This window comes from Typopeltis vanoorti, chromosome 9 (genome assembly GCF_054136105.1).
Source record: "Typopeltis vanoorti isolate ZY-2024b chromosome 9, IOZ_Tvanoo_1.0, whole genome shotgun sequence".
In the NCBI taxonomy this organism is placed as follows: Eukaryota; Metazoa; Arthropoda; class Arachnida; order Uropygi; family Thelyphonidae; genus Typopeltis; species Typopeltis vanoorti.
In genome coordinates, this window is record NC_143557.1 from 113,045,044 (window position 1) to 113,061,492 (window position 16,449).

At 35.4% G+C, this 16,449-nt stretch overlaps 1 protein-coding gene across 5 annotated transcripts in view; it reads left to right on the plus strand.

Moving 5' to 3' along the window:
* The window catches only part of LOC150103432 (L-fucose kinase-like), a 455,316-nt gene that overhangs the window by 52,846 nt on the left and 386,021 nt on the right, over positions 1-16,449 (plus strand). For all 5 annotated transcript variants that reach the window (XM_090397435.1, XM_090397431.1, XM_090397433.1 and 2 more), the window contains one exon: positions 10,208-10,354. In XM_090397435.1, the coding sequence (XP_090253561.1) occupies positions 10,208-10,354 (147 nt within the window). The remainder of the gene's footprint in view (positions 1-10,207; positions 10,355-16,449) is intronic.

Consider the following 16,449-nt stretch of genomic DNA (forward strand, 5'->3'; position numbering starts at 1 on the left):
TATTTGAGTTGACATGGTTCCACATATCAATTTGGATAGTTTTTAAAACTTTCATACATAATTTTCTTTTCAGTGTGATGAGAATTTTTATTATCATCACACTGAAAAGATTTTATAATTATTATTATTTGCATGGGAACCACCATGGTGATTTTCCACACAATACCTGCTGTACCTCTCATTGAATGAATTCACTGACAAAGCACTCACAACCAAATAATAATAATAATTTTATAATTATTATTATTGCATGGGAACCACCATGGTGATTTTCCACACAATAATACCTGCTGTACTTCTCATTGAACGAATTCACTGACAAACCACTCACAACCAACTCTAGCAATTCATTTTGCTCATCTGTCACTTTCCAAGTGAAAAATCTAGGCATCACACCCTTGCTAACTACATTCTTATTCTGTTTCCAGTGGTGACTCCCTTGTTCTGCCCCCTCTGACCAACTGCTGATGAATTTCATCTGCATGTCTTATAAAATCCTTTTTGCTTAAATTTTGCTACCATACCCCTGTTTTCTGTCTGTCAACTTTTGCAACCCGTAAACCTTCATTCTCTAGACCACTCACCATCTTGAACACTCACTTCTGGATCCTCTCCTCTTCTTCTTCATTCCCAAGAAACCCAGGTAACCAGATCTGTGCACAGTACTTTAGTCTTTATATCTAGCCTTATAAATAGGAGTGATAATTTCCTTATCTCTGTTTGTTAGTGTGTTCTTCAAATAACCACCAAGTAATCCTATGAGTTACCTTGGCCACTTTAGCAATATGCCCTCTGAACTTGAACTCTATATCTACCAAAAACTCTAAATCCCTAGCTGAATCAGGGAGTATAGGAAACTGATATTTTCATTCCAAAATGCATAACTGTATGTTTTTTTTCCTACCTTAAACTGACATCTGTTATCTTTTGTTCATACTGTTTGCCTAAGTAATTCATCCTGAAAGCTTTCTTCATTTGCCTTGAGTAACTTTCACTACACAATTTTTCATCATTAGCAACCAACTGAATATTTCACTTCTCATCATTTCCTGTATCATCATCATCATCATCATCAAATTCCTGACATGTACCATCAAGGGATGTACAGGATGTGATAGTACTACATGAAAAATTTACATCATTACTAACTTCCTATCTACAATTTTCCTCCAAATCAGTCTGTTACTTGTCAAGACTCCAACATTATCAGATCTTATATTTCTATCATCTAAGGCACCTTGTACCGTATCAATTCACCTATATCTTGGTCTTCCTCTGGGTCGTTTTGTTGCCAACTTGGCAGAGAACACTTGTTTTGCTAATCTTTCTTCGCCCATTCTGTTTAAGTGACCATACCACCTGAGATTAGCTCTGCTAACACATTCCTGGATGCTGACAATGTCAAGTTCATTCTTAAATCCTCATTTTTAATATGATATTGCCATTGATACCATCTGTTCATGCCTCTAATCTTTCTCAGGACTCTCATATCTGTGGTCTCCAGTCCTTGGTCAAGTGTTTTACTTCTGACCCAGCTCTCAGATCCATAAGTTAAAACTGGTTTGAACACTGTCTTGTATACAGTTAATTTAGTGTTCTGACTAATTTCTCTCTTATTCCATATGAACTTATTCAATTCACTTTCTACCATACCAGCTTTGTTGATTCTGTTGTCTATTTCCATATTTAATTTACCATCTTCCCAAAAAACATGCCTAAGCAGCTGAAATGTTTTACTTGTTCCACAGGTTCCTCGTTCACAACACAGTTTACATTTTCAACAATTTTCATTTGTATCATTTATATAAAAATTAAACAGCAGTATTCCAAGGAGAAATCCAGGAGAAAGCTGGTGACTAGTGCTGTGCCACAGGGATTATACTTTTCCATATCCTCTTTGGTATCTTATCCACCAGATCTCCCCTGGTATCCATATCACCAGATTCATATCCACCCCAATTGCTCCAGTTTATGCAGCAGAGGTCCCTGTAGTATTCTCAGATGTCTTTGCAAAATCCAGCAGTATCATCATGTAGCCATTCTCTTTATCCAACTAAACACTCACTATTATAAAAAGTAAGTAAATCAAGAAGGCACAACCTTACTTTCACAAAGTCATGCTGTCTCTCCATATTTATTATCATATTGTTGTTCACCTACTGTTGAATTCTGTCTTTGACCAACCCTTTCAGTACCTTTAGAAGAACATTTTCCAACAAGAAATATATTTTCTTTATGTAAGCTGCCCTCTCTAATTGTTCACTTCTCCCTCTATGTGTTCACTACTAGTACCTTTGACAAAATCAGGCACAAATTAAGTGAATTTTCCAATTTCCATTTTGAAAGTTGTCTAATATCCCCTTTACTTAAAATTGCCTTCCATTCCATAAGTTTTATATATATATATATTTTAGAGAATAAATTTTAAATGACTTTAAACCGAGATAAAATATTAAATTTTAATGATAATGATACAACTAGTTTCAGCCTTCTTCAGGTATCCACTAAAGGTAGAACACAGTAATAAAAAATTGAAGTTACAAAAAACTGAGAATTACAGGCAGAAAATGCAATACATAATTGACACAAAAACGTTGTATTTTTCAAGTCATTCTATCTAAGCGTGCTATTATTCCACCAATGTGGTATAGCAGCAGTATACCACATTGGTGGAACTGTACTCCAAGAGATTGATGAGGCCAGGGACTTGGGAGTGTTGGTGGATAGGGAGATGAAGTTTAGGGGGCACACTGCAAAAGTAGCTAAATCAGCTCATCAACTAACTTGGTTGTTGAAAAATACCTTGACGAGCAGAGACAAGCAAGTTATTGTACCTCTGTACCGAGCCTTGATAAGACCTCATCTTGACTACTGTGCCCAGATTTGGTCACCTCGGTTCCTTCTTGATGGGGAGGAGGTGGAGAGGATCCAGAGGCGAGTGACTAAGATGATAACAGGTCTATGGAATGAACCATATGAGAACAGGTTGAAGATTTGTGGGTTGCAGAAACTAGTTGATAGGCGGAGGAGGGGAGATATGATTGAGACATTGAGACATTCAAATTGCTAAAGGGATTCTATAGGATTAATTCAGAGGATATTTTTGAGATCAGGACTGGTGGTGGTAGAACTAGGGGACACCTATGGAAGCTGGGCAAGAGTGTGGTTAGCAGGGGTGTTAGAGCTGGGTTCTTTACTTTTAGAGTGGTAAATGAGTGGAATAAGCTGCCAGAGTCTGTTGTGGGTGCTATGACGGTGAACGAGTTCAAGACAAGGTATGATAGATACTGTGAGAATGTAATCGCATAGTTGTGCGGACATGATGTTTAGGGCCTCCCTCGATGAGTCTAAGGACTCCTGGAGTCGCCCAAAATAATAATAATAATTGTTTGTTGTATGCGTGCTTGCAGGTTCTAGTGAGTGCCAGTATTGGACAACTGCAGTATGGCTATTAGGGATGTTATAACTCAAATTGCTGTTCAAATGTTCAGGATTAAGGAGGATTTCTCTGGGCTCCATGATTTTCCTTTGAAACTCATCACTACAGCGAAAAATGTTTTCGGATTTATCCCAGCAAACTGAGTGACTCTGTAGATCGTCATAAGGGTTATTAGAGAAAAGAACATGACTGGATAGCGCAGATGCATGTGATCTTTTATTGGAGCTGTGTCTCTTATGCTCTCAATATGCAGTTCAACAGATTTGTTAGTCTGTCCAAAATAAGGAATATTACAGTCGCACTATAACTTGTAAACACCTGGATATTTCAGGTTATGATGAATAGGCTTCAGATGGGGGACACGGTCAACTGGGCGACGGACAACTGGGTGACGGTCAAGTGGGCGACAGACAACTGGGCAATGGAATAAAAGATGAAATATGCAATTCTATTCTGTTGATCTATTACCAGGTAAAAATGAGTTAAAAGAATGATATAAACAATAAAATTGAAAAATCTTGCTTATATTTAAGTTTATTTAAGTTTATTTTTATTGTGTAGAATTACGAATTGTATCGAAGTTATATTGAAATTTCCCATAGAATTAAGGTATAAACATAAAATTTGAAAAATATCGCTTATAATTAAGTATATTTTTATTGTCTGAAGAAGTATTTCTTAGCTTCATTGCATAAGGTGTCTTGTTTGCCAATTTATCATTTGGGCGTTTTGTTTGCGGTTATTTAGTTTAATACGCATTCGCAAGATATTTTGACTTCTATTAAACAGTAAGACTAGCTGTTTGTTTGTTTATTACATCGTTTCCGATATTTGTGTCAACGTTACAGTTATATCGTGCAAAGAACAAGTTCCATATGAATTTATTCAATATGGAATAAATAAGTTATTCCATATGAATTTATTCAATTGACTTCCCACGATACCAGCTTTGCTGATTCTGTTGTCTATTTCTATATTTAGTTTACCATCTTCAGTAAAAATTGTGCCTAAGTAGCTGAAATGTTTTACTTGTTCCACAGGTTCTCTATTCACAACACAGTTGACATTTTCAATGATTCTGCCTATTTTCATTGTCTTTGTCTTTTTATTGCTGACCTTCATACCATATCTATTACAACAGCTATTCAATTTAGTCAGAGAATCTTGCAGACTTGTAGTGGATTTATTTAGAAGTATAACATCATCCGCATAAAGAAGAGCTGACATTAACATCTCCAATTTTGATATCAAGTTTAATACCACATTCCTTCATAATGTGATCCATATAGATAATGAATAACAGAGGGGATAATGTACATCCTTGTCTCACACCAGATTTAACATTAAACCATCTTCCTGTACTTCCTCCAATTCTAACTGCTGACTTACAACTCAAATAAAGACTAAGTATTGCTTGATATAATGCCCCATTGACACCATATAACTGCAGCGTATTGAATAGCTTCTCTCTTGGCACCTTGTCATATGCCTTTTCCAAATCGACAAAACTTAAATACAGATCTTTGTTATATTCCCATGCTTTCTCGACTATTTGTCGTAAAGTGAAGATCTGATCCTGGCAGCCTCTATTTGGCCTGAATCCAGCTTGTTCTTAACCAAGCTTTTCTTCCACAATTCTTCTCAACCGTTTCTCAAGTATACTTGCATAGATCTTGCCAGGAACACTCAGTAGGGAAATACCTCTGTAATTCTCACATTCAGTTTTATTTCCCTTTTTATATATGGGTACTATGACAGCTCTACTCCAATCATCGGGAATTCGTCCCTCTGTCCAGGCTTTCTGAACTATGCAGTGCAGCCACTGTAGGACTCTTATACCACCATACTTCAGCATTTCTGGTCGAATATCATCTACTCCTGCTGCCTTTCCACATTTCAAGCCTTTGATGGCTTTTTCTACTTCAAGTATGGATATGTATTCCTGACTGCATGCCTGGTCAGTGTTTTTTATCACTGTGCTGTCATCACTGCTTGTTTCATTTAGCAGTTTTTCAAAGTAATTACTCCATACTTCAAGGATATCTTTTTCTCCTGTTTTCATTTCACCTTTATCATCTCTAATTCCTTTTACAGCACTCTTTCCTCCATTCCTAAGCTTCTTCAACAACCTCCAGAATATTTTGCCACCTTCTTGATATTTATTTTCTATATTCTTGCCAAAGTCCTCCCATGACTTTTGTTTAGCTAGTTTTACACACTGTTTAGCTTTCTTACATTTGTCTCTGTATTCTGTAAGAGTAAAAGCTGACTTATTTGCCAGGAACTTTTGATATGCTTTCTTCTTTTCCTTCACTGCCTCTTTAACTTCCTGTGTCCACCAGGGAGTTCTGATTTTTTTATCTTTGCACACAACCTCACCACATGCCTCTCTGGCAGAATCAATCAATGTTTCCTTCAGAGTTTGCCACTGAATCTCCAAGGTTTGATTCCTGTTCTCAAACTCTTTCATTTTCTTTTCAATAATATTTCTGTATTTTAGTCTACAGTTCACATATGAGAGCTGCTCAACTTTTATTCGCTTTAAAACTTTCTTACATGTTATTCTTTTCAATATGAAATTCAATTTTATCCTGCTCAAGACTAAATAGTGATCATTTCCAATTTCAAATCCTCTGTACACTCTGGTGTCCTGCACCAGGGAGAAAACATCACTATCAACAATAACATAGTCAATGAGACTTTTCTTATTCCTAGCCTCTTCTCTCCATGTGAATTTGTGCACATTTTTATGTTGGAACATGGTGTTAGTAATAACCAGTCCATGTCCTGAGCAGAAATCCAACAGATATTTGCCATTATTATTAGCTTTGCTTTTTTCTCCAAATTTTCCCAAAATATTTTTGTATGTCTCACAATCATTTCCTACTCTACTATTTAGATCCCCAACAAGGACCAACTTTTCCTTTTTCATTGTGTCAGTTGCTTTTTCTAAAGCCTCAAAAAATTCCTCCACTTCTACATTAGTAGAACCTTCTGTGGGACCATAGGCACAAATAAGTCTCATTGTCCAGTTCCCCATTCTCATATTTGCCCACATTACTCTACTTGAGACTGACTGCCATTCAAGAAGATTAGCCTCGTATTTTGTGTTGAATACTATGGCTACTCCTTCTTTTCCTTGATTGTCATTGCCTGAATATAACATTTTGTATTTATTGCTCAGAAAGATCTCACCAGTTTTGGTCTTTTTTGTTTCAGTCACCCCTATTATGTCGATCTGGTACTTATCTAATTCCTCAGCTAGCTCCATTTCTTTGCCATTCAGGCTTCTTACGTTGATAGTACCGATCTTTAACTCTGGTGATGTTGAGTTGGGGTTTGTTTTCAGATTTGTTCCAGTAGCTGACTTTTCGCTGTTCGCCCTGGTTCCCTGGCGAAAACAACGGGGGCCTTGTTTAACCGGGCGACGCCCCAGCCAGCATGAAATTTTGTCATGTTGTACCATCATTTTTTATTTTGGTTTAACCAATAAGAATACAATTTGGTCGGCTAAATCCCAAATTGCCAGCCCATCCTCGTTCGTTCAGTATCAAAGTAGATACCCAACAGGGTGCACCACGAGAAGGTGAGGATTGGACATTAGGTCAGAAGCCCTGGTCGGTTCTCCGCATTCCTTTAAAGCTATATAAGGTCTCCTCTCAGTTATATAGCTTTGACCCTTAAGCACCCCGTTTTATATTGTTTATTACCTAATAAGACTCTTGAAACATACACAAAATTATTTTATATGATACATGAAATGTGGCCATTACTAGATCCCAAAAATATAAATGTTGATTTTGAAATTGCCATTCATCAAGCGTTACGTATAGTATTTCCACAAGCTAACATAATTGGTTGCTTTTTTCTCTTTTAGTGCATTCTGTTGTAATTGTTTCTTGAAATGAAATGAAATTAGGAAAAAATGTTTCCTAATTAGAAAAAAGAGTTTATTGTAAAGCAAATTTAGATCTTCTCAGTGAAAGAATCTCAGATACAAATCATTGTCTTGCCCATTTGTTCAATGTAAAAAAAGATCTTTAACTCAAAAACTTGTAGAGGTTATGAATAATGATAATTTTCATGATTTTATCTTCAACAGTGAAGCACAAGCTACACGGATACAAAATAAGAATAAGCTTAATCTTATCAAGAAGTTTGATACTCTTAAGAGAGTACAAAACACATCTTTTCCTACTAAAGCCTATATTAATCCTGTCAAAGTTGTAGTAAACAATTCGTCACATGTTTTAACAGTTGCTGAAAAAAGATATTCTAAACAAAGGTCTAAATTTCATTCCCTCACCTAAGTTTATTCCAAAGAATCTCTACTTACTAAAATAGAAAAAGCCAGTTCACTTATTCCTAATCATTTGGCAAAACTTCTCCATATTGAATCCATCTTCATTATCAATAATGCTAAACCCCAAGAGATAATCTTTCTCCTGCAGAAAGACAGGCCTTAAAGAATCTTAAAATGAACAAAACATCATTATTTTACCTGCAGATAAAGGCAATGCCACAGTCGTCCTCAATTCTGAAGATTACCGTAATAAAATGCTTCAATTGCTTGAAGACAACATTACATATTCAATTCTTCAGGATGATCCAACAAAGGAACTACCAAACCGCACAAGCGATCTGTTAAAGACTACATTTGAACTTCCTCACAATATGCATTTATGGAGTTCTGAAGATACACTAAGAAAACACCCCTCTTCGCCCAATTGTGGAAGGAATTGATGGTCCTACTTATTACCTTTCGAAACATCTTGTGGAATACCTCAAGTGTTTCTCCAATAAATCTTCATCGTTCATCAAAAACACCACAGACTTTGTTTCTCATATCAAAAATATTTCAATCAGTGAAAATGATATCATAGCAAATTTTGACATTATCTCATTATTTACTAATGTCCCTACTGAGGAGGTATTAACATTACTTAAGGACAAATTGTCTTGAACTTCCTCACAATATGCATTTATGGAGTTCTGAAGATACACAAAGAAAACACCCCTCTTCGCCCAATTGTGAAAGGAATTGATGGTCCTACTTATAAGCTTTCGAAACACCTTGTAGAATACCTCAAGTGTTTCTCCAATAAATCTTCATTGTTCATCAAAAACACCACAGACTTTGTTTCTCATATCAAAAATATTTCAATCAGTGAAAATGATATCATAGCAAATTTTGACATTATCTCATTATTTACTAACGTCCCTACTGAGGAGGTATTAACATTACTTAAGGATAAATTGTCTAAAAAGATATTTGCTTTACTAAAGCATTGTATTCAATCTGGTTACTTCAGATATAGGGACTCCATTTACAAACAAAACCAAGGCCTAGCAATGGGCAACCTTTTATCCCCAGTTCTAGCAAACATTTTCCTGGAAGATTTTGAAACAAAAGCCATATCGTTTTTCTCATTTAAGCCGAAACTTTGGAGTTTCGGCTTAAATTAAATTATGTATAGAGACTCTCTATGTTATTCATAGTCTTTTAACCTTCAGTGTTTAATGTTTTTTCTTTTTTCTTTCTTTTATAATGTCACCTGATGAAGGCTGTTACAGGCCAAAACTAGTCGTGTTTTTATATTAAAACCTTTTTACTTAAATCTCGGTTCTAGTCATTCAATTCTTCATAAATATATATATATATATATAAAAAACACCTGAAGAAGGCTGTCAAAAGTTGAAACTAGTAGTGTTTTATATCATTAAAGCCTTACAATTATTCTCTGTTTTAATCATTAAATCTCTTTATTAAAAAAAAAATATATATTTATATATATATATATATTTTTTTTTTTTTTTAGTGTTGTTGAGTATTATGACTACTTTTTCCTTTCTGATCATTATTCCCTAAATATAAAACTTCTAGTCATTATTTAGAAGCTTCTAATCTATTTGTCATATGTTAAATCTCATCTACAAGTATTTTAGTCATCCATGAAATCTCATCTATTTTAGTCATATTTATGAAGTCTCATCTATTTAAGTTTCTTCATCTTAGTAACACATCAATTACATCAACATGGCATTTTTGCCTTTGTTGAATTGATCGATGTTTTGTACATTGGTGCTCATCTTCTTTTCTCTTGACTAGTTGTTCCAGTAACTGACTTTTATCCTAGTTCCATGACCAGGATCTTTAAGCATCTCTCCAGTGATCTCATTATTCATTTTTGGAGTTTTATAGTTTTTCAGATGTTTTTGGTAAATGTTATAAGGCTTCAGAGTTGTTTCATTCCCATGTAGATATCTTGCTCATATAAACACAGAGTGGTTCATCATTTTGTGAAGAATTACATGAATCTTCAATTCTTTTTTTTTTTAATCTGAATAGTTTAATGATAACAAAAGTGATCTAAGAACAGCAATGTTATTCCTATTACTCAGGCAGTTATGCTTTAAAATTTTATGGAGATAAATCTATTCTGATTTTTTATAGATATTCATCTCTTTCCTACCTTTCTTATTAGTCTTGACCAGTTTTATTGGTTTTGTTTTTTAATTATATTGCCATTGAAGAGAATAAAGTGTAGTGTAAACTTATTATTAAAGCTCTAAAATCATCAAATAGTTGAATGCTGTGTATAGTATAGTTAAGAATTTTTTTTTATTTTTATTAAATGTCCTTTTTTTTATCTTGTGTCCCCTTCCCCTTACTCAGAAAAAAATAAAATAAATAAACTGAAAGTCCACTGAAAATTCATAATGTTATATTTTATCATGTATTAAAGATATTCTTTCCTGTTATTTTAGGGATGGAACTATTTGTATGATTCCTGTGGCAAAGCATTTATTAGCTTACCTATTGAACAGTTTGGGAAAACAGAAGACAATCCTCCACTTTTAAAATCCAGTGGAATTCTGAGTAATATAGAATTGCTTTTTCAAGTTATGGAGTCAGTAAGCATTTTTGAAAATGAAAATTCTTTTAATTTTTTTAATGATATTAAATTCCAGGTATTTTCAGCTAATTTTGATATTAGGTATTTGATATTTCTGATATTTCTTCTTCTTTTTTTTTTTTTTTTTCAATGAATTCATTTAAGATTAATTTTTTTATTTAAACTTAGGTTCTAGTTAAAGCTCATGTTAAGGTTTAATGGTTACAATATTTTGTCTCTGTCATAATGATCCTGTACTGTAGAGATACAATATGATTGTAATGATGCTCGTAAACAACACAAAAAATAAACGGAAGACAGACTGTAAGCTTAAAGTTAGGTATCTTCTGCAGGCACTAGTAGACAGCCTTAGCTGTTGGTCTAAGAATTAATTTCCCAAATCTTAGGAAGTTTCACCCCTCTCTTTCCTATAGTAGATGCTATTTCCCCCCTTCCTACCTTTAAACTAGCAAAACAACTAATTAATTCCCTTACCCACTTCCCATACTTAAACTTATATAAAAAAAATTCAATCCACTTCAAATCTTTAATCCTGGACTTAGTTTTAAGCATTATTGATATTAGGGCTTGTTTTGTTTTGACATCGCTTCTTTTATTCACCAGTTCTAAAGGTAAAAAGGCCAAATAAGGTAGGCAACCAAAAGTGGGTGAATGGAAAGATTAAGCATAAAATCTGGAAGAAGAGGGTACTGTGGGTGGGAGGCAACACAAGATGGATGTTGGTAATAATCAGTTGCATGAAGAGTACAAAGTACTCTTCATGCAACTCTTAGGAAGCATGCTTCATGAAACCATTTATTACCAACATGAATTAACAATGCCTTTGGCACACCTGTTTAACATGAGTTTTATAACAGAGAACATTCCAAAGAAGTAGTGATTCATAGTAAATCGAATATTATTTCATCTTTGTGAAGATGAAATAATATTCGATTAATGAGAACATTATGAGAAGCTGGGTAGAGTAGAGGTGAGACTGATGGTATGCAAGCTGGAGGTATATGACAAATTAAGTATTACTGTTAATAAGGCAGTAGGACTTGGCAATACAATAATCTAATGTTTATCCAACCACATCAGGAAGACTGTTTGCCTTCTGATAATTGAAGTGCACTTACATGGTGCTGTACTAGAAGTTAGTTGACAAGCAAGAGTCAGTTAATGGAAATGTCATTTTGCAGGTCAGATAAACAGTAGATTTCCATATATCACCATCTATCTTGAAGGAATGCTCTAAGACAGCATTTCCCAAAGTATGGCATACAACCCCCCCCCCCCCCCCCGAGACATGGGAATGGTCTTTAGGGAGTACATAGCACTTTTTTTTTTTTCTTCTAGTTTTATATTTGTGTCATCATATTGTCAATAACAAAAAAGTTTCTAAAGAAAGTTTTAAACAGAATTTGCCTCTTGGTATTATCCACTGACCTTAGTGCTGTGTCTGATCAACAACAAGATTGTTCCAAATGTGTGGTTGAACTGTTCAGATTTAAATTTTTAATGGAAATAGTTTAAACTAGCGGTTAGAACGCTACTAAATTTCAGAATCATTCATATCTTAAACTGCAATGGTTCCCAGTTATTGTTTCACCACTCATGCATGCATGCATGCATCTATACACACTAATTGTGTTTGTATATATTGTATTAAAAATGTTTCGCATATCTGTAAGTTTATAACATAAATGTTAAAAAAAAAAACTTTATATTTGAATGAAATGTTATAAACTTCTCCCAAATGGCCTTTGTCCCAGGGAAGAGTACACAGGTGGCTCTAAAATTTATAAAAGTTTTAAAAGAGGGTGTGCAGATATTGAAAGTTTGGGAGACACTTCTCTAAGTGATTAATGGTGCTTTTGGTACACCTGTGTAACATGACTTTTGCAACAGGGAAAGTTCCAAATTAGTGGCAAGTTAGATAATTATTCCACTTCACAAAGGGAGGAGGAATAAGACTCAGGCTACAAATTATAGGCCAGTCTGTGCATGTCTGAGGTTGTTGTTAAGGTGTAAGTAGCGAAGACTGGGATTCAGAACTGGGTTGATAATAGCAGTATTTTTTGTTATGGTTATCACGGGGGTTGTTAGAGGGAGGTCATGTTTTAGAAGTCTGCTTATGTACTGAAACAAGGTGATGAATTCACTGGATAAGGGAGATGCATATATAGTGGTATACTTGGATTTTTCAAAGGCCTTGATAGATTGCCACAGGACAAGCTATTAAATAAATTAAAGTGAATGGGATTAGATAAGAGATCAGTGAGTTGGATAGATGATTAGCTGTTAGATAGGTATCAGCAGCTAATCATCTATAATGATATGTATAGTGGGAGCAGTATCCCAAAAGAGGAAGGTCAGAAACAGAAATCAGCTTTGGGGCCAGTTATTGTTTAACTTGTATGCTAACGATATTGAGACAGACTTAACTAGAGCTATGCAAATGATGCAAAGTTGGGAAGAATTGTGAGGAGCAGAGTGGATGTTGGGGCCTTGTCAGAGGATCTCAACAGAGTGGGCATGAAACACTTGCCTTGCAGAGTGCAAGGTCTTGAAATTTGATACAGAGTTGGACAAGAAGAGATCTGGAAGTGATGGTGGACAGAGATTTGAAGTTATAGGTGACATTGCTCAAAATGTTAAAAACATCACAACAAATCATGGCAGTGATCATAAGGACCTTGACATGCAGAAGCAAAAAGGTTATGATTCAATTGTATAAGGTCATGATCATGCTGTGTATGGACTACTTTGCACAGATTTGGTTGCCTGATTTCCAATGAATGAGGAGCCAGAAAAAGTTCACTAAGTAGGTTTCATGTCTATAGAATATGAGATGTGGTACAGATTGAGGGAATGCAACTTGAAGAGCCTTGTGAATAGGAGAGAGATGTGATTGATATATATATAAATTGGTGAAAGGTTGTTACTAGATTAATGTAGAGAAGATTTTTCATAGAATTGAGAGAGGGGGAGAATAAAACAATAGGCCATCCCTAGAAGCTGTATAAGAAGGGTGTGAGTCTTTTGCATGAAGAGTGGTTGGTGAGTGGAATGCATTGCCTGAAAATGTTAAGTGCAGAAACTGTTAATGAGTTTAGGGCATGGTTTAATGATCTTTTTACATGAGAGTATGCACCTCTAGTGATAAGTCTTTTGATTTAGTACACCATATACTGTAAGGAAGAACACCATATATAAACAAATAGAAAATATAGCTGTTCCCCCCCCCCCAGCCAATTCCATATGTAGCCTTTTAATAAATATGCTCTTCATACTGAGGTTCTCAAAACCTCTATCTGGCTCAGATACAAGGATGATGTATGACAGATACACGAATGATGCGTTCTTTATTTGTCTTTACAGCTCAGACACATTAGACTCATTCCTCTTCCACCTCAATAGCCAGCATTCCAAAATTCAGTTTGTTATACAAAAAGAAAATAACAATAGTCTGTCTTTTCTAGACACTTTAATCATTTTTCTCCCTAATAGTACTCTTTCTTTCTCAGCTTACAAAAAACTTACTGACACAGGTAGATGCATTCATAAAGAACCCCCCCCCCATATATCTTCTTCCTCTTTATAGTGCTTTTTATCCCACTTAGTGCAGGGTCTGCTATGATTAGGCGACTGTAGGAAACCCCAACTGGCTCTTCACAGAGTCTGGCATTGTGAGGGGAGGGAGAAGTTTTTATGACTGTAGATGTGTGTATTCACAGGGCCATTTTGCCTGTTCTGGGGAATGAAAAACCTGAATTTCCAGGTGAACTCCCCCGCCCACATCTGTATGAGACCAGCTAACTCACCTTCAGTCAAAAGAGACCACATAAAGATTCCTTATGATTTGGACAGGAATCGAACCCAAGTCTTTTTGACCAAAGGGCTTTGTCTATACCGACTACGGAGCTCTCCTCAATATATATACAAAAATATAATAAATAATATCATCATCATCATCAAATTCCTGCCATTTACCCTCAAGGGGTGTACAGGATATGATAGTACTCCATGAAAAAAAAATTACATCATTACTAACTTCCTATCTACAATTTTCCTCCAAATCAGTCTGCTACTTGTCAAGACTCCAACATTATCAGATCTTATATTTCAATTGTCTAAGGCACTTTGTACCGTATCAATCCACCTATATCTTGGTCTTCCTCTGGGTCGTTTTGCTGCCAACCTGGTGGAGAACACTTGTTTTGCTAATCTTTCTTCGCCCATTCTGTTTAAGTGATCATACCACCTGAGATTAGCTCTGCTAACGCATTCCTGGATGTTGACAATATCAAGTTCTTTCCTAATATCCTCGTTTTTAATATGATATTGCCATTGATGCCACCTGTTCATGCCTATAATCTTTCACAGGAGTCTCATGGTCTCTAGTCTTTGGTCAAGTGTTTTACTTCTGACAGAACTCTCAGATCCGTAAGTTAAAACTGGTTTGAACACTATCTTGTATACAGCTAATTTAGTGTTCTGACTAATTTCTCTCTTATTCCATATGAATTTATTCAATTGACTTCCCACCTTACCAGCTTTGCTGATTCTGTTGTTTGTTTCTATATTTAATTTACCATCTTCAGTAAAAATCATGCCTAAGTAGCTGAAATATTTTACTTGTTCCACAGGTTCTCCATTCACAACACAGTTGACATTTTCAATGATTCTGCCTATTTTTGTTGTCTTTGTCTTTTTATTGCTGACCTTCATACCATATCTATTACAATAGCTATTCAATTTAGTCAGAGAATCTTGCAGACTTGTAGCGGATTTATTTAGAAGTATAACGTCATCCACATAGAGCAAAGAGCTGACATTAACATCTCCAATTTTGATATCAGGTTTAATATACCACTTTCCTTCAAAATCTGATCCATATAGATAATGAATAACAGAGGGGGATAATGTACATCTTGTCTCACACCAGATTTAACATTAAACCATCTTCCTGTACTTCATTCAATTCTAACTGCTCACTTATAACTCAAATAAAGACTAAGTATTGCTTGATATAATGCCCCATCGACACCATATAACTGTAGCACATTGAATAGCTTCTCTCTTGGCACCTTGTCATATGCCTTTTCCAGATCTACAAAACTTAAATACAGATCTTTGTTATATTCTCATGCTTTCTCAACTATTTGTCGTAAAGTGAAGATCTGATCCTGACAGCCTCTATTTGGCCTGAATCCAGCTTGTTCTACCCCAAGCTTTGATTCCACAATTCTTCTCAACCGTTTCTCAAGTATACTTGCATAGATCTTGCTAGGAACACTCAGTAGGGAAATACCTCTGTAATTCTCACATTCAGTTTTATTTCCCTTTTTATATACGGTTACTATGAGAGCTCTTCTCCAATCATCAGGAATTCGTCCCTCTGTCCAGGCTTTCTGAACCATGCAGCAGCCACTGTAAGACTCTTATACCACCATATTTCAGCATTTCTGGTCGAATATCATCTACTCCTGCTGCCTTTCCACATTTCAAGCCTTTGATGGCTTTTTCTTCTTCAAGTATGGATATGCATTCCTGACTGCATGCCTGGTCAGTGTTTTTTACCACTGTGCTGTCATTGTTTCATTTAGCAGTTTTTCAAAGTAATTACTCCATACTTCAAGGATATCTTTTTCTCCCATTTTTATGTCACCTTTATCATCTCTAACTCCTTTTACAGCACTCTTTCCTCCATTCCTAAGCTTCTTCAACAATCTCCAGAATATTTTCCCACCTTCTTGATATTTATTTTCTATATTCTTGCCAGAGTCCTCCCATGACTTTTGTTTAGCTAGTTTTACACAGTGTTTAGCATTCTTGCATTTGTCTCTGTATTCTCTAAAAGCACAAGCTGACTTATTTGCCAGGAACTTTTGATATGCTTTCTTCTTTTCCTTCACTGCCTCTTTACCTTCCGGTGTCTACCAGGGAGTTGATTTTTTTATCCTTGCAAACAACCTCACCACATGCCTCTCTGGCAGAATCAATCAATGTTTTCTTCAGAGTTTGCCACTGAATCTCCAAGGGTTGATTCCTGTTCTCAAACTCTTTCATTTTTTCTTCAATAATCTTTGTGTATTTTAGTCTACAGTT